Source organism: Chinchilla lanigera, unplaced genomic scaffold (assembly GCF_000276665.1).
Source record: "Chinchilla lanigera isolate Chin_1 unplaced genomic scaffold, ChiLan1.0 scaffold00077, whole genome shotgun sequence".
NCBI lineage: Eukaryota > Metazoa > Chordata > Mammalia > Rodentia > Chinchillidae > Chinchilla > Chinchilla lanigera.
This window is the reverse complement of record NW_004955478.1, coordinates 11,281,444-11,299,896: the sequence shown is the minus strand read 5'-3', so window position 1 is coordinate 11,299,896 and position 18,453 is coordinate 11,281,444. Positions and strand designations below refer to the sequence as shown.

At 51.9% G+C, this 18,453-nt stretch overlaps 1 protein-coding gene across 1 annotated transcript in view; it reads left to right on the top strand.

The window, feature by feature from the left end:
- Positions 1-1,235: 1,235 nt before the first annotated feature.
- LOC102004703 (leucine-rich repeat-containing protein 48) overlaps positions 1,236-18,453 on the top strand; it is a gene marked incomplete in the record, with an annotated part of 33,547 nt that continues 16,329 nt past the window's right edge. Inside the window, 5 exon segments of the mRNA XM_013503219.1 lie at positions 1,236-1,654; positions 2,668-2,757; positions 5,810-5,974; positions 9,582-9,698; positions 11,648-11,814. Coding sequence (XP_013358673.1) covers positions 5,815-5,974; positions 9,582-9,698; positions 11,648-11,814 — 444 coding nt within the window.

The window sequence follows — 18,453 nt, the reverse complement described above, 5'->3', positions numbered from 1 at the left end:
AGCTGAGGCAGGACGATCACTGTGAGTTCAAATGCAGCCTGAGCTACAAAGTGAGTTCAAAGCCAACCTGAACTGCACAGCAAAACTCTGTCTCAAAAATATAAAAAAGAAAGAGAGAAAGAAAGAAAGAAATCACTACTGCCTAAACCACTAGGCCCATAATGACACTAAAAATCCCTGTTCATAAAAGACATTTTACCAGCCTTCAATCAACCAGGAGTCCAGTTTTAAAAGAAACTAATCAACATTCTTGACTGATCACTTGACCTAAGCTTCTGAACTTCTGAAAAGGCAAGATGCATGACTGTTCTTATCATTATTTGCAAGTTGCATTACCATCATCATCATTTGCAGTGCTGGGGACTGAACCCGGGGCTGGTAAGGGCTAAGGTGGCACCCTACCACTGAATTTCACCCCCCAGCCTGCGAGCTGCGTTTCAGTAAGGGACCGCCACACAGCGGGCACTCTGGTACTCCTTCACCTATGCTTTGGCCTTTGCTCACCAGGATGCCGCTCATCTCTGGTGCCCTTTTCTGGGTACCCTGAGTCCCTCTCTATAGGACTGACAGGTCCTCTGGGGGGGTTTCACATTCTAGATACTGCCAGCAAAAGAGTTCAGCCTTGGCAAATTTAATACAGCAGGAGAAAGAGCAGGCAGTGTGCAGAGAACACACCACAAAGAATACTAACGCTATGAAAACTGCAGGGCCTACCACCCCTCCCCTTCGAGCATCTCCTGCGACCAACAGAGCTTCCAACCTGCAGGGCCCAAGGCCTGGGGAGAGTCACTGGTCACGCTCCTCCTGGCGTCCAGGTTTCCCGAGCCCCAGCGGGGCGCGCTTCCCACTGGACACACGGCCTCCCTTCTTCCCCGGGGGGCGCTGCAGATCCGCCACCCCGCCCGCAAGACGCTCACCCGTCCGTCCGCCCAAAGCGGCCTTACCGAGACACTGCCCCACAGGCGTGCTAAACGGGTTCCCCAGGAGGAACTCCATCGCGGGCAGACCACACGGCAGCGGCCGGGACGCCCTGTCTGCGCCGCGATCTCTACTGTACCCCGCCGCTGCCGACCTGACTGACACTTGCCCCCGCCCCACCCTCAGGAACGCCGAGCTCCGAGCCTCTGACCCCGCCCCCTGGTTGCGTCTCTATTGGGCAACGCCTACACAGTTCTTCTCCGATTGGGCCTTGCACCACATCGAAGCCCCGCCCATCTCGCGACGTCCGATTGGGCCTAGGAGCGAGCTAGGTCACCGGAGTCCCCGGCAGGCGTAGCGGCACCGCCCCCGGCCCGCCTCAGAAGGTAGACTGTGCATTTGATTCGTCTGAATGTTGATCAATCTAGAGATACCTTGTTATTATTGGACAAAAGACGACTCAATCGCTCAAACCGGGAGCGGAAAGAGGCGTAGCTAGGAAGTTGCCCGCCCGTACGAAGTGTTGATTGGAGAAACGTTTGTTTTCGCTTCGGCTGGTTGGTGTTTGGAGTTTTTCGCCACCCCGAGATATGATCATGTGATCCCTCAACTTTCACCCAGGATATCTATTCCAGACTTCCCCTTAGCAACCAACCGAGTGGTGGCGCTTGGTTCCCCAGCAACAGAGAGACGTGTTTCCTGCGGAGAATCAGCCCTGTTCGCAGTGCTTGAGAAGGTGAGAGACGGGAGTTGAGGGTCCTGGAGGACTTGCAGCGGCAGAGAGAGCGCCTCTTTCCTGTGCCCCTTTTCCCTAACGATCCCGGCCCGGCCCTTCTCGTATATAAAATGAGCACAACTGTCCAGCAACTTCACAGTGGTACTGGGAGAGCCAAGACAATTTGGTGTTGGACTTTTCCAGTCTTTGTAGGAGAGAACCGTGAAGAGAGCATCTCTTCAGGAAGTGAAGGCCAGAAAGGATCCCTGCGGAGGAGTTTCGTCCCCTCAGCCTCCTCTCTGAACCGTGTCATAGAAAGCTAGGCACCCCTGTCCACTGAAAACGCCTTCCAGAGTTTAGCTCTCATATCTAACCTCTTAGCTCTCGTTATTTCATTTGGTGCCTTAAAAAGTGATTTGGATGAGAATATGAATATTTGGATTCCGTGTCTGTCTCTGTCAGTAACTCATCATACGAGCTCGGACAAGTTCCTTCTCATCCCTGAGGTCCGTTTCCCTATCTGGGAGATAAGGGCATTAGAAACCCCTTCTTTAATGGCTTTGTGCTAGTTAGTTTCCTGTTTGTAACTACCCGACACCCCCAATTTAAAGAAGGAGATGTTCACTTTGGCTTATAGTTTCAGAGGATTCAGCCCATGGGTGGCTGGATCCGAGGCAGAAGTGACATTTAAAAGGCCAAGAGAGGAGGAGGAAAGCTGTCCACTTCCTAGTGGTTGGCAGGCAGAGAGGGGAGGAGCTGGGGACTAGAATAAAAACCCCTTCCAGGTCAAGCCCCGAGGGACCTGGCTTCTCTGACCAGACCTCACGTCCTAACAGCAGACTCAGCTAGTGAGTATAGCGCCCTCACGATCCAATCACCTTCCAGACGTGTAAGATTTCGGGGGGAACATTTTAGATCTCAACCATAACCAGCTTCCAGGGCTGATGTGTGATTAAATAATTCATGGGCACTGAGAGCACAGTAGGCACACAGTAAGTGGCTGATTTTTCTTCTCCTTAATTTATGGCCCGTAGGGTCTCTGTTTTTCAGATCCAGTTAACCAGGTGGTTGTTTCCCAGGGAAATACCGATCTGTTCCCGGTGAGGAGGCTACTTGACTGATAGGTGTGTAAAACTCTCTGGGGCTTCCCTATCTCCTGCCTCTAGTCTTCACCAACAAGCTGTCGTCAGGAAAGTCAATGGGGACCCAGTTAGGGTGATAAACTTCTAATAAAGTCCCCATAGAGGAAGACTGTTTCGGCCTTGTCCCTGACCCAGAGCTGTGTGAGCAACATTATGAGCTGTGACAATGTTTGTTCCTAGTACCCTGGGTGGAGTCATGATTAGGAAGAGTTCTTCCATGTACTAGGTGTGTAAACTTAGGTGTGTTAATTAAGCTTTCTAACTAGCTTCTGGTTTGTTCTCTCGAAACTGGGACGATTAATCCTACATATAAATTAAGTTCCTAGAGATGTCTCAAATCCGTATCTTACTTGTGCCCTTTGTCATCTCTGGCCTGCCTCACCCTCTTGCAATTCTTCGTATATTCTTTTTTTTTTTTCTTCTTTTGGTTTTTTTCCGGTACCAAGAATCAAACTCACGACCTCACACTTGCCAGGCAGGCGCTGTGCCGCTGAGCTAAATCCCCAGCCCACCCTCTTGCAATTCTCAGTACTACAGCGAGAATGAGCTCTTAAACATTTGAAATCTGATCATGTCACTGCCCTTATTAAACCCTACAGGAGCCCAGGGATCCTAGGATAGTAATACAATCCCTGCAGCTCCAAGCTGACATCACTTAGGCCAGAGTGGACCATGCCTTCCCATCTCAGGGTCCTCAGCATGGAGTTTCCTCTCCATTCTTTCCTTCTTATACTTCAGATCTCAACCCTGTCTTCTCTGGCCAGGCCAGGTCCTTTAACATATGCTGTCACAGTTCTCTTCACCTGCAAACTTGCCCTGCTTTGTAACTAAATATTTGTATGATTGTTCGCTTCATGCCTGAAACAGAAATAAGGGTGTTTCTCTGTTATTCATGGCACAGAGTACTCATTACCTGTGTGTGAAGTAACTGTGCGATCTCACAAAAGTATAAGAGAAGAATTACCAACCTTTTACAGATGGGAAAGCAAAGGTTTAGACCGTGAGTGAAGCGAGTTGCTGGAAGATACACAGGCGGAATCAGAGCCCTGCTCTGGTATACTTAATAGATGTGTATGTGAACAGTCCCGTGTTGCATAGTGTTTTCCCGGCTCGACTGAATGCAAGCTTGATCTGTCACGGGCGCCAAGGCTGCATGAAGTGGGAAGGATGAGAAGTCAAAGTTTGGAATTCAGAGGAATTTCTGAAAGTATAGTACCTTTAAAAAAAAAAATAAAACCCCCAAAATGCTTTGCAGAGAATGTCTGCCAAATAAAACATAATAAAATTCCCCCAGAGGTAAGTCGGTCGCTAATTATGGGAAACCTTAGGGAAAATCATTTTAGAAGAGTGGGAAGCTGGTGAGGACTGGAATCATCTCTGGGGATTGAATCAGTCACCCTAAGGAGACAGAGCTAGCGTGGAGAGAGGGGGAAGAAAAGGCCTGGATCTTGAAGGGTGGAAGGCCCATCTGGAGAGGGGACAGAGGTCACCGGGAGATACAGCCATCTGGGGGCAGAAAGGAAGGACGCACAAGAGCTAAAAGCACTGGGACATTTGATCAGGGACAGCTGAGGAGTGGAGCTTGTGTTTGCAGAAGCTGCATCCGAGTAGACAGTGGGGAGGAAGCGGGAGGGTGGTCTTAGAGGGCAGTCTCTAAGGCCAGATGAATGACTGTCCTGGCCAACCTCTGTCTAAGGTACGTCGTCAGTCCAATATCAGGAGTCTCTACAAGTGCTCAGTGGTGTGAAAGGTAGAGGGCAGGGTCTGCCTGGCATCAGGGTGGAAAGGACAGGAGGCCCGGTGGGGCCTGAATGCGGGGCAGACATGTGAGCAAAGGTGGGCGATGAGGCCAGAAGGAAGGTAAGAAGCAGGTGGAATCGGAATGGAGGACTGAACCTCCAGAGACCTCAGGAGGCAGAGCCCCAGGAGATGGAGAATAGGGCACCCTACAGAGCCCGGCTGTCTGGGTGTTCTCGTCAGTAGGCTTGTGATGATGAGAATGAGGCCGGAAGGCCCCTCTTCCCAGGGCTGTGACCCTGTCCAGCCAGGAATAACAGTCCAGGGTCAGCCTCACAGAGTTACTGATGGAATCCACGGATTATCCCCTTGGCCCGCAGTGTCTTACCCGAATGCCTTTGGACCCTGGGCAATGGAAACCTACCAGAATTAGCTTAAACTAAAGAGGAACCAGTGTGAGACATCAGAAAGCACTCGCAGCAGGGGACACAAACCTGGCTGAGGCCTAGGTTTAGGGACCGGAGGGACTAGAAGCCTCTCCCTCTGCCTGCCTGCCTTTGTCTTTCTTTCCTGATCTGCTTTTCTCCATGCATCTCCTGCATCCCCCCGCCCTCCCGCTCTCTCTGCTTACCTACATGCCTGGCTAGCTCATACTCTGTTTCCCAGTCAAGCCAGCAGCCGTGATGGGCACTCTCGTTCCATAGACCCAAGTTCCTGCTGCTCAGAGGGACAACATGAATGGCCAGCATGGGTCAGCGCCCATCTGCACACTGGGGACCACTTGTGTGAGGGGGTAGCAAACACACGACTGCCTGCAGGGGTGAGACACTCTCAGAAGGGGGCCCCAGGCTGGTGCACCTGGCTGGGGCTGCCAAGGGCATGGTCAGTTGTCGGTGACCTTCATGATGTACGTGAAGATGGGAACACAGGGGCCTGATACCGGGCCACAAACTTCAGGAGTGCTGAGACCCGCAGGAGACCAAGCGTGGACACCAGTACAGTGGGAGACCAAGGATGGACACCAGCTGGGCCCCTGCTGCAGTTGTGAGATCAAGCAGGGGAAGGGCCCCGTCTGGGGAAGGGCCCCCCAGTGGTTGCCGGGAAGCCCCGGACCAGCCTCGATGCTCAGTGTAAATGTATTAACCCCGAGGTTCAGCAGGATGAAGGTGAGGAGCGCGTACCGCTCAGGGGTCTGTGATCACCACAGTGGTCCATGACCCTTAAGAAAAGACCTCAGCCAGACTTTGTCCTGAAACCAAGAACAAGGTGGCTGTAAGAGAGGGATGTGATTTTCTAGGGAAGATGAACCGGATCTATGACTCGGTGGAGCCAAGAGTGATGGACGATGACCTGCTCAAGCTGGCGGTGGGGGAGCAGGGCCCCCAGGAGGAGGCCGGGCAGCTGGCCAAGCAGGAAGGCATCCTCTTCAAAGATGTCCTGTCTCTGCAGCTGGACTTCCAGAGTGCGTATCCTGGGTGCTGGCGGTGGGCTGGGGTGGGATGGGGGCACCAGTCAGGCACCCTGGCTGTCTCTGCACCCCCTTCATGCCCCAGAATTCTGCACAGTCTGTGGCCTGAGGACTTCCGTCAGCATGAGGAACCTCGGGCTCTAAGACATAAGAGCAGCTGGATGTTTTTAAAGCCTCACACTTAGTGTCTCTGGCATTTGTCCACAACACTTCTGATTCTGAATGAGAACAGAAAGAAGATAGAGTTGTCCCTCTCCAAATCTGAGTGAACTCTCACTAGACCATGCTGCTTCCATCTCATAATTCCACGGCACTGCCCTGGGAGCAGGGGCCCCTGGCAGGCCTAGGACGGAGGAAGCCCCACAGAGCCAATACTGAAGTAGAGTGAGGGGATGGGGGAGCCAGCACTCTGGGAGCAGTTTTCGGGGAAGGGACAAGCAAAAAGGGGCTGGAAACAGGAGGGGCACAGGGCCCTGAGGTGGGAGGCACTCAGGAATGGCAGGATACCCCAGTGGGAAGATGTGGCTGGGGACCAGGCAGAACCTTACTGCCTCATCCCCATCTACCATGTTTCCTGCAAAATAAGTGCTAACTGGAAAATAAGTGCTGGTCTTTACCGTGATGAAAAGCAGTGTCCTGCAGGAGATTATATCTAACTGTTCTCTTGCTTGGTGGTCACTCTGTGTGGCAGGTAAGGCAAGGTGATTGGACCTGGAATTTTTGATCTCTAGTTTTCCTGCTGGGTCCTATTTTGGGGGAAATATATGAGAGGAGATACCTGTAGTCTCTGCCTCAACCACTGGTTAGGAGGACAAGTGACAACATGTGTATACTGCCTGGCTCATGGTATGAGGCCAGCAGGCGTGGAGGGAGAAAGGTTCCTCATAGCCCTGTATACTGTGCAGCGGAGGCCAGTGCAGAGGGGCCAGTGGGACTCACGTTCCTGCTCCCTCGGGTTCTCGGTTGGCGAGGCGTCCAGCCAAAAAGCAGTTATTGAGACCTGCCTCAGCTGGGCCCTGTGCTAGACCCTGAGGATACAGCAGCTAGCAAGAGGAGCCTAGCCCAGGCCGGCCTCAAGCAGGCCACAGGCCTAGAGCATGATCTCCGAGAGAAGGGAGGACCCTGGGCCTCTCCGCCCTGAGCGGCGGAAAGGATGCATCCAGCTGCCGCAGGATGGGACTTCAGCCCTTGACGGCGTTTCTTTTGCTCCGGCTCCTCCACCTGAGGTTCATTTAGCCAATACTGAGCAAGTGCCTGTTATATGCCGGGTCCTGTTCCAGGCACTAGGATTCAGCTGTGAGCCTAAAAGACAAAGGACCCTGTCTTCATGGGGTTGACATTCAAGTAGGGGAGGCAAATAAAGAAGGAATATATACTGTATGTTAAAGGTAATATGTGCTATGGGGGAAAAGGAAGCAAAGAAAGGGGAAAGAATAAACTCGAGTGGGATGCAGTGTTTTCAGTGGTGCCCACAGCCCTCACCTAGAGGGTGACAATAAACAAAGACTGGGAGGAGAGGGCGCCACATAGAGATCCACCGGGGAAAGTGTGTGAGGCAGAACTAATAGCCAGTATAAAGGACCAGTGAGGCAGGCCAGAGCTAGCCTGAGGAGGCCGCTGTGGAGGCCGCTGTGGAGGTAGGTCAGAGAAGTCTCACTGTGGTCAGCTGGGGTCTCCCTCGGGGCCTATGGAAGGTGCTTGCTTCTTACAGTGAGCAAGGTGGGATCCTGGGAGGGTCCTGAGCAGAAGCAGTGAGGATGGAACTTGAGTTCTCACAGAATACCACTGGCCGTAGAGCCAGGCTGAAGCAGGGACCTAGTGAGATGGTCAAGGGAATGACAGCATCGGCTGGGCCAGGATGCTGGCCAGAAACAGATTTGGTGTCAGTGCTGCCATGCTAGTTGCTCGTTCGGAGCTAACTGCCAAATACTTCCCGGTTTGTTGTGCAGTTTGACTTTTCCACATGAATCGCTGGTGCCTTGCAGGGAGCTGGCATGCAGGTGTGTATGGCAGAGCACCAGGTATGCAGGAGCTACCAGCAGAATTCAGGGAGCTGCCACAGCCAAGGGCAAAGCAGGGGCAGGGTGCCTCAGTCAGAGATCAGGGCCACAGCGGGTGTCTAGAAATCCGGCTAGGCATGGGAGGTGTCTGGGAGCCTGCAGCAAGCCTGGGCCCTGCCCAGAAGTGGGGAGGGAAGTGGAGAAAAGTATCAGTCTGGGAAATCTGGCCACAATCAGGGAGCTAGGGAACAGGTTTCAGTGCCACCCAGCCCTGGGGATCCATGGGGGAAGGGGGAGCCAGTTCAGCTCCAGGCCAAGGGCAGCAGGATCTCAGGGCCCTAGGTTAGAGAACTCAGGCACAGGGAGAGGGTTGAAGATGGTACCTTTCCCCCTCCCAAATTTTCACAATCCCACTAGTTGGGACCTGCCTTTCTGAATGAATCTTGAAACTGGAGTCCCAAGTGTGTGCTTGTTACACTTGATCTTAGCCAAAAGGCCGAGAAGCGATGTGTGTGCTTGTTGATGATCCTTGTGTTTTGTTTTGTTTTTGTCTTTTTGGTGTGGTACTGGGTATGGAACCAGGCCTCTGATACTACTAGGCAAGTTTTCTATCACTGAGCTCTACCCTCAGCCCTCTTCATGATACTTTTTACAAACTCCTTCCTGTCTATGTTATTCTACTTCTCTAAATAAACATTCTAATTTTCTGAGTTTTGGAAATCACTATAAAAGGAAATACAGAAAAAATGGGCATATAAACAATAGAGCTCTATGTGGTTTCTGGAAGTCTGGGGCACAGGGTTAGCCTTTAGAATTTTACACTAACAGTGTCGATTTATTTATGCTTGTGTGTTGCTCAGGGCCGTCCTGGCTGCCAGTGATAGAAGCCGATCTTCGGCTGGCTGATGAGCAAAGGGATTGGTTGGCTGCGTATCTGGGCTGGATGGGCCTTAGGGGTTGAGGTCCTGTCATTTCTATGATGTTCAGAAGCTGCTACTCCGCTGTACACTGATTTATCCCATCCCCTATATATGGACAGCTGGGGACGCCCTGTTTTTCTGCCCTTCATGTGCTGCTCGGTATTTCTTAGCTGTGTCTCTGGAGCCATCCCAAGAAAACTACAGATCAAAGGACGCAGACATTAAATATTTCAGTAAATGTGGCCAAATGACCTTCCAAAAGATGGAACTAGTTGATTAACCGTCCTACCAGCAGAGCTGCGTACTTCAGTGCTATTTCTCATGCTGTGGAAGGCCAGCCCCTTCCAGTGGCCTACTTCCCAAGGCAGGCCAGCCCCCTGGGGCGCGCTCAGCCTGACGCCAGAAGCAACGGGAGTGCGTCTCCTGCTGTGGACAGGTCCAGCTCACGCCCCGCATCCCCTCCCAGCCCTTTCTGCCGGTGGACCCCTCGGGACCTCCTGTAGTTCTGGGTGACAGTACTGAGCCCCACTGGTACTGTACACCAGTAGGGACACAAAGCTTGTCCGTCCTCATCCCACCCGCCCACTCCAGGGCAGAGCAGGGGAGCAGCGGAGTCTTTTTCTCTCTAACCCTACCCCGTCTTGGTCCCCTGACCTGAGCCTGACCCCTGGGCTGTTGCAGACATCCTCCGCATAGACAACCTCTGGCAGTTTGAGAACCTGCAGAAGCTGCAGCTGGACAACAACATCATTGAGAAGATCGAGGGCCTGGAGAACCTCACGCAGCTGGTGTGGCTGGGTAAGGCCCTGGCCTCTGTGTCACACCCTGCCTTGGTTGTCGCCTCCCCAAGAGACAGGAATCACGCATGGCACTTAGCTGCCGGCCTGTCATTAGCCCAGGCACAGCAGAAGCTCTGTCTTCCAGGAGGAGAACAAAGCACTGCTTATTTTTTTAAAAGCCTGAGGCTCACGGTGACCTAAGCATGATAAAGGTGTGTCTGGACATCGGGACAGAATGTTCTGTTTCCACCCGCCCATGCCCTCAGTGGTTGGGGCACAGTGAGCAGGTTTGTGAACTGGCACTTAATCGAGACACAGGTGGACAGATAACTGTCACCCGGAGGGGCCCAGATCAAACCAACAGTGACCACGGCAGAAGCTGTGTGCATTGAACACTCAGCCACACACTCAGAGTGGACCTGCATGTTTTCTGTATTAGGGCTTTCTGTCCTCACAGCAGCCCTAGGTCATGGAGAGGAAGCGAGGACACCCGACTCCAAGCCCGGCTCTGACCCTAGAGCTCTGGCCTTTACTGCCAAGGCCATGGGCCTTGCACTGCCCAGCCAAGCACCGTGTCCAGCTGCTGGTTTCTTAGGAGCCCCTCCTATTTGGCAAGGGGCAGTGAGCACCCAATAGGGAAAGAGAATAAGCCTGAGAGCTCTTTAGACACCGTTAGCCCCCAACAACCTTAACGTTGGTGTTTGTTATAGTTGCAACCAATAATAGAGGAACCAAAGCTCAGAGAGGCCAGGGCACTGCCCAGAAGCCATACAACCAGCCCCAAAGCTCATGTTGCCTCCATCCTTCTGGGCTGCCTCCTGGTAACAGGGGCATCAGAGCACTTCCCAGTTTGTCTCACACTTTCAGATGTGGTTGTGCTGAGCCCCACCACTATAGCGACCTTACAGCCAGGATCACGCTGCCATTTCACAGATACAGCCAACTGAGGCTCAGAGAGGCTGGCCAGCTTGATGGGTCATATGCTGCAGGTAGGAAAGCATATCACAGCCAGGTCTTCCAGGTCTTCAGCCTAGGTCCCCAGCCCAGAGAGCCCTCACTGTGTGCCAGCACCCATTAATGCTGATATCCAGCTAAGAGATCTGTCTGCATTCCTGGGAGTCATCTCTGCAGGAGTTGAAGGCAGTGCCCCTGACCATACAGAAGGTGCCAGGGCCAAACCTTCACAGGAGCTATTGGGCCTAGCTGTCGCTCAGCCATGCGTCCCCACAAGAGCCCAGCATTTGCCCATTCACCCAGGGAGTGACTTGCTCCTGGCCATCGGTCCCTCCTAAACAATATTTCTCCTTCCTGATCAACCTGTCTGGGAGAGAAATTCTGCACCACCTCTCAGGGCTGTTGTCAGAGGATGTGCCTATAAGCACTTAATAAACAGGTAAATGCTAAGCAGATGGAAAGCAGTCTACTTAAAATACCTACAGAAGTTAGGTGGCAAGGTGGTACGTTCCTGTAATCCCACTCCTCTGAGGCTGAGGTGGAGGGATCACAGCCTGGGCCACTTAGTGACTTAGTGAGACCCTGTCTCAAAATAAAGAAGAGCTGGAGTTGTAACTCAGTCCAAAGGTCTTGGGTTCAATCCCTGGTGACGCACACACACATGCACACGCACACACAGGCACACGAAGGAAAGGGGCCACCCCCATAACTGTTGGCCCTTGACCCCAGGGCTTACTGCTTTAGACCTTCTAGTCAGTGTTTTCGTCTCAGCACTGTGACAGCATTGAGGTGTCCCCAGTCAGGAGGATGTGCGGCAGAACTTGGGAGAAGGGGACACGTAAGGCCCCAGGAAAGAATCCACACCAGGCTTCCAGAAGCCACAGGCTGTTGAACAGCAGGTCAATTCTTGGCCCCTCAACCGGTGCTAAAGCATAAGTACACAGTGGTTTTATTTCAGGACAGTCCCTCCCCTAGCCCAGGCAGCACATCTTCAGAGCACTCTTCCCTTGCCAGATCTGTCTTTCAACAACATCAAGGTTATCGAGGGGCTGGACACCCTGGTGAACCTGGAGGACCTGAGTTTGTTCAACAACCGGATCTCTAAGATCGACTCTCTGGATGCACTGGTCAAGCTGCAGGTGCTGTCACTGGGCAACAACCAGATCGACAACTTGGCGAACGTGAGTGGCCAGGCCTTGGGACTTGTGTGGGGGTCAGGTGGGCATCTGTAGCGTGAGAATTGCAGGGTGAGTGTTCCCTTCTCCCCCTTTGCCTGGAAATGTAGACGTCCACGTTATTCCGTGGGGGCTTAATCATGTTTAAAACAATGCTTAAGCCCACAAAACCCACCTCTGGGTGCCAGTCTGCCACCTCGGTTGTGGCAGAGTCCCTTTCTGACCCTGCATCTCATTCGTGCTCATTTCACAAACGTTTGCCGGGGTGAGGATCTGTTGGGTGTGGGGCGTTTGCCTTGTGCTCAGTGGGTACAGATGTGGTCCCTTTGGGGGAGAGCCCGCACCCAGACCCAGGTGACAGGAAGCCAGGGGCCCGAGGAACAGTAAAGCAAGACCCATGGAGGTAGGAAGGCATCCCAGGTGCCGGGGCATGTCTGGGTGACAGTGGGTCTTATTCGTCTTGGGGAAGGGTGGGCTTTCCCACTCCCCCTCATGGGCTCACAGCAGTGGGCTGGGACCGAGACTCTAGCAGCGCCATGAGGGTCCTGTGTCAGGTGACCCAGGGGGCCCTTACTTGGTGATCTGCTTCTCCAGCATGGTGTTGTCCAGCATCCTTTGAAGACGCCTTCGTTGCTTAGGTCGGTCTGATGGTCTGAGTTACATCCCAGCTGCGTGCCAGAGTGGGTTAGATGGGCAGCCTGGGCGGTCGTGTGTCAAGTTATTATCGCTGTTTGAGTCTGTTCAGCAAGGTCAAACCCCAGAGGCAGTGTAGTCCCAGAATTTTACCTGGCATTCTGGAAGACTGAAATCTGAGTAAGGTGTTAGTACTCTGTGACTCAGTTTCCTTGCCTGTCAGATGGACAGAGTGACAATATCCCACCTGTCCAGGCCCTCACAAGATCAAGTGAGGTGCTGCGTGTAAATTACTTGGTTCAGGGTTGGGCTGAAGCGGGTTCTTAACAAGCAGAGGACCTGTCATGGTCTACATTCTTCCTGAAAGAATATCAGGAAACAAGAGGCAACGTGTTTCAGACTCACTGAGAGATGATGAGACTTTTTCATCTAGCAGAAGAAGTGTTCTCAGGAGGTGAGGACAGCATCAGCAAAGGGCCAGGGGTTACCTAGGAAAGCCCACTTGCACCGTGGAGGGGTTCAGGGTCCTGAGAAGTCCAGGGTGTGTGCTCAGATGGGCTCAGCCCGGGAGCCGGGCTCCCTGCAACCAGGGACATCCAGGGAAATACTGGAACCCAGATGGCTTTGTGCTATGGTGTGCTCAGGCCAGGCCTGCACTTAGGAAGGGAACCCTCCACCACCGCTGGACAAGTAGGCGTCGCATGAATGGTGCCTAGGGTGGTGTCTCCAGAAAGGGTGCTTGACCTGCAAGTGTCAGAAAAGCTTAACCCCAGCTGGCTGGAAGCAGAGGTGAGACAGGGATGTGGGCGCAGGTGGTTTGTGTGGGAGGTGACTTCAGGAAGCTGGCGGGAGTGGCGGAGGAAAGGAACCAATACCTGGGTGTCACGGAGGTGGCCTCTGCAGGTGATGGGGCTGAACTCTGCAGGACTTCACAAATATCCAGAATGCTTCCCAGCAGTGACCGCACGTGGGTCAGAGCCGCCGGCACTGATTGAAAGTCCTGTCCCTCGACAGCTGGTGTTGCCCCTGGGGGATTAGATCCCTCCCACCTGGCTTCTGGGCCTCCTGGGCCTCTGGGTGTCTGAGACCTCTATGACGTAGAAAACCTGTGAGGAGCTGGGTGCTGTCAGCGAGAGCCTCTACAGTGGCAGCTCAAGTCAGAGGTCATCCAAGCCCTGGCTATAAACAAGGGCATTTAATGGCTTGGCTGTTGCACTGCAGAGAGGTGAAGCTTGTCAGTGGGGCGTCAAGGACACTGGTTCCTTCACTTCTGCTTTCTGCCAGCCGGCCTCACCACCTGCCCAAGTCGCTTCCCTTGCAGTCAAGGTTACAAGTTTCCTGGTTTATATCTAGCAGGACAGAGAACGTAAGAAATCTCTCCCCAGTAAGGTTTAGTTCAATCAAGCCATCTTAGGCTCTGTATACACCCTCAGCCCAGTATCCTGGCTAGAGCATGACAGGCTGGTGGCTTTGGTGAGCGGCTGACGATGTGTCCAAAGCCCAGAAGTGATACAGTCTCAAAAGCTTGCCCTGCATGCCAGTCAGAGGGTTTAAACCCACCAGTACCCTTCTTGGGGGTGAAGAAACTGAGTCTGGCGGGGTAAGGCATAGGGAAGGAAGGCAAGTAGGCTAATGACACCAGAGCTGAGATTCAGTCAGCCTGTGTTCAAATCCCAGCACTGCCGCCCTCCAGCTCTATGACCTTGGGCCTGGTAACTTAGAGTTCTGCGTTCCCCTTTGCATATCTGTAACATGGGATTCAGTGTAGCTTTTACCTCATAGGGTTGTGTTGAAGATTGGATCAGCTAGAGTGTTAGATGCTTCTTACAGGGCCTGGCACATAATAGCTACACAGAAGTATTATAGTTTGGAAAGACCGCCAAAATCTTTCTTTTCCTTTGGTGAGGAGTGAACCAGGGACTGCACGTGCTAGAGCAGTGCTGTGCCACTGAGCCACACCCTCATTCTCCAGTCTTGCCGCTTGAAGCTTTCGATGAGCATTTAGCAGATGGTTCTGGCTTGGTGTATCCTACACCCCAGGGTACACGTAAATGAAACCCTTCTGACTTGTTTTTTTTTTTTTTTTTCCTCCGGTACCAGGAACCGAACTCACAACCTTGCGCTTGCCAGGCAGGTGCTTTTGCCGCTGAGCTAAATCCCCAGCCCTCCTTCTGACTTGTTAACCCTCGGACTTGGAGAGTTTACTGGAGCCTGAGGCGCTGTCCCTCCAAAGGCCCAGGCCTGGACGTGAAAGGGCGGAGGTGGTCATGCTCTGGCCCCATCCCCTTGGCCTTGGGTATCCTCCCATCCTGCCTCTGCAAGGCCTGGGCAGGAAAATATCCCATCACCTGTGGCCAGTGGGCACCATGTTGCCCTATATGAATGTTCCGTATACCCATATAGCTACAGTCCCTAGAGAAAAAGAGGAAGAGAGAAGGCCCGTGGGGAGAGGCTGCCAGGGAGTACTGAGGAATCTGGGCCAGATGTTCCCATGGCTGGGCTGTGTCCTGTGGACTCCAGGGATCCAGGATCCTCTGTAATTAATCCAGCACCGGCCCTCTGTGGGCCTTGGCCCAGTGGGTCCTGACAGATACTTCCCGGGCATTAGCTTCTAACACCAGCATTTTTGGTTTTAATTCTTAGTCTCCCTGCTTATCTGACATCTAATTACATGCGCTCTTGTCATTTATTTACTTCCAAGGCTTAATACCTGCTTATTGCTTTTGGTTTTTGTTTTTTTTTTTTTTTTTTTTTTTTTTTGGTCTTTTTGAGACAGGGTCTCACTACGCAGTTCCGGCTGGTCTTGAGCTCACTTTGTAGCTCAGACTGGTCATGAACTCAAAGAGATCCTACTGCCTCAGCCTCCCGAGTGCTGGGATTACAGGTGTGCACCACCACGCCCAGCCTGCTTATTGCTTTACAAACACAGACTCTGAAGCAGAACTCAGGGCACACAGGAAGAGTCCTCTCATTCCTGGCCTCATTCCTTGCTTCCCTCTCCCAGGACCTCAGCTACTTCTAAGCTGCCTGTGTGTGTGTCCAGGTGCCGGGAGTCTAGACATTGTGCACAAGCACCTACTGCCTTCGGTGTCCCTCTCCCTCGAGTCGTCAGTCCCCCTTCTCTGCTGCATCACACCACTGCTCAAACATGGCATGACACATTTTTCATTTCCCTGGAGGTGGATGTCAAGGTTGGCTCTAACCTTGGTACCATTATACACAGGCTACAGTGAATGTCCTTGAACGGGCGATGTTCTTAAACAGGGTTACTTTGCACCTGGATTAATCCATCTGTAAGATGAACTCCCAGAGAGGACTTCCCAGGTCAGAAGGCATATGCATTTTTAATTGTGATAGATCTTAGTCAAATACAGCTGTTTACAGACCCGCCAGCGGTGATGGGGCAGCCTGGTCTCTCTCACCTTCCACAACACATTTTGTTATCAAACTTTTCTGTTTGCTGATCAAAAAGATGGAAAATAGAATCTCATCGGGTCATCTCTTAAAAATTAAACCAGATCCTGTATCCCTCATGCACACTTAAAATTCCAATGGTCGCGCTGCCCTTGGATAAAGAAAATCCAAAGTGTGTGCTCACAGCCTGTGTGGGCTTCACCAACGCCCCCTTACTTTGTCTAGCGTCATTTCACGTCCTCCTTACAGCATTCTGCAGCCACATGGGCTGCTCAGTTCCCACTAACTGCCGAGTTCCCTTGTATCGCAAGGCCTTCGCCCGCACCATTTTAGCTCTGGGAGTGTGCCTTCCCTGCTCTACAGTGGCTGACTCCCTCAAGGCTCAGATTAAACACCACCCCCCTGAGACAGTTGAGCCCCCTAGCTGGAAAAGGCGTCTTCATTATTTTCTCTCACCGTGCCATCTTTGCATTCTTTATAGCACTTACCCTGCACTGTAACGATTTCACTTTAAGAAAACCTTTTGCCTCACCCCTAGAATGGGAGCTCTTGCTGTTAGATTATGAGGGCAAGGACCCGTGGGCCAAGTTCCTGGCTCATCCTGCCAAAGCCAGCCGCCTACCTGAGCCCTGTTAAGTGCTTAGGAAGGTTTGTTGCACAAATAAGAAAGTCAAGGAGTGAAAAGAATGCATTTAGAAAAGCACATACAGTTCCTCCTCTGCCTTGCAGAGCACCGTGGCGAGGCACTCAAACAGTGCTATCACATGAGGTTATTAACTATGTGCTTGACCTTTTCTCATTTTACTAAAACTGGAGAACAGGAGGAACAAACAGCAACCGGTGTAGTGTTCCACTCCCTATGATCCAGGGAGTTCAAAGTTAGCCGTACATCAGCTCCACTTAATTTAGGAGGTTTAACGGGCGTGGTGGTGCACACCTGCAATCCCAGCACTTGGGAGACTGAGGTAGGAGGACGGCCCTGAGTTGGAGGCCAGTCTGGGCTACATATTGAGTTCAAAGCCAGTCTCAATTACATAATGAGACCCAGTCTCAGAAAACCAAAAAAAGAGAAATTTGGGCCTTTCCAAAAATGGGCAAAAAGGCAAGGTGTTCTGAGTGATCATTAATCATCATCATCATTACAACTGCTGTAATTATCCTCATTTAGTAGGCGTCAGGCACTCTTTTTTCTTTTCTGGGGTACTGGAATTGAACTCAGTACCTTGCGCTTGCCAGGCAGGCATTTGTGCCACCGAGCCATATCCCTGGCCCCCAGGCACTCTTTCTCTCTCTCTCTCTCTCTCTGTGTGTGTGTGTGTGTGTGTGTGTTATTGGGAATTAAACCCAGGACCAAGCTCTTTTTAAATTTTTACTTTGGAGGGAAGGTCTTGGTAAGTAACCCAGGCTAGGTTTGACACCTGGCTATCAGGGACTCGTCTGAATGTTTTTCAGAACCTATTTCATTTGGTTGTTACATCACCTGTAACATACACAGTATACTTATGCCCACTTTACAGATGAGGACACTGAGGCTCATAGATGATAGGTAACTTGTCCAAAGTCCACAGCTAGGATTGAACCCCCATTGACTCAGTCTTTGGAAAGCCTAGGTCTGATTGAAGATCTCAGCACAGGTGTCTGGTTTGGAAGCCCTGCCTCCTTGCCTGTGTACTTGGAAAGCACCCTAACCAGGCTGAAAACTCCAGAAGAGTGCTGAGGAGAAATGCTGCCATATGTGTTTTCAGCTCTGTGGCTGTCAGAAAACAAGTCTTTCCTCCAATTCTCCCCAGATTATCTACTTGCGGCAGTTCAAGCACCTGCGGACACTCAGCCTCTCAGGGAACCCCATTACCCAGGCAGACGATTACAAGATGTTCGTCTATTCCCACCTTCCTGACCTCGTATACCTGGACTTCAGACGCATCGATGACCACATGGCAAGTGTCTCTTTCTGTGCCCCCAGCTCTGTGAGACAGAGTCTTCAGGAGACCGGGTTTCATAGAAAGAGAAAAAGGGGCTGGGGATTTAGTTCAGCGGCACAGCGCCTGCCTGGCAAGCACAAGGTCGCTAGTTCGACTCCCGGTACCAGGGAAAAAAAAAAAAGAAGAGGAAAAGAATCCCCTCTTTGGTGGCAGGACAGGGAAGCCCCTGCATGACGTTGCTTGGGGGAAGGCCACTGAACTGCCCACTCTGTTATGAAGCTGGTGCCTTTATTGGGCAAAGAACTCGTGTTCAGGGCAATGAGGTGATTTAGGAGGATCCCAGAGGCCATTTGAAGCAGGGAGGCGAGCTGGGCAAGTATTGACCCTGACTCTAGTAGCCTGTCCATGGAGCTAGGGTCAAGCTGCTTTAAGTGTGGAGTCCTTCACTTGCCAGAACCTTCCTTGGAGGTTTTTTTTTTTTTTTAAAGAGTAAAAGAAGGATAACATGATAATAGGGGGGACTTACCAAATTCTAGACAAAATGGTAGGAAATTATCAATGGTTATTGTTTTACATATTGTTATCTACAAAATAGTTTCTCAGGAAAACAAATAGACAAATAATAGTGAGTTAGAGACAAAAGAGGTAGAAGATTATCAATAGTTGTTGTACTATA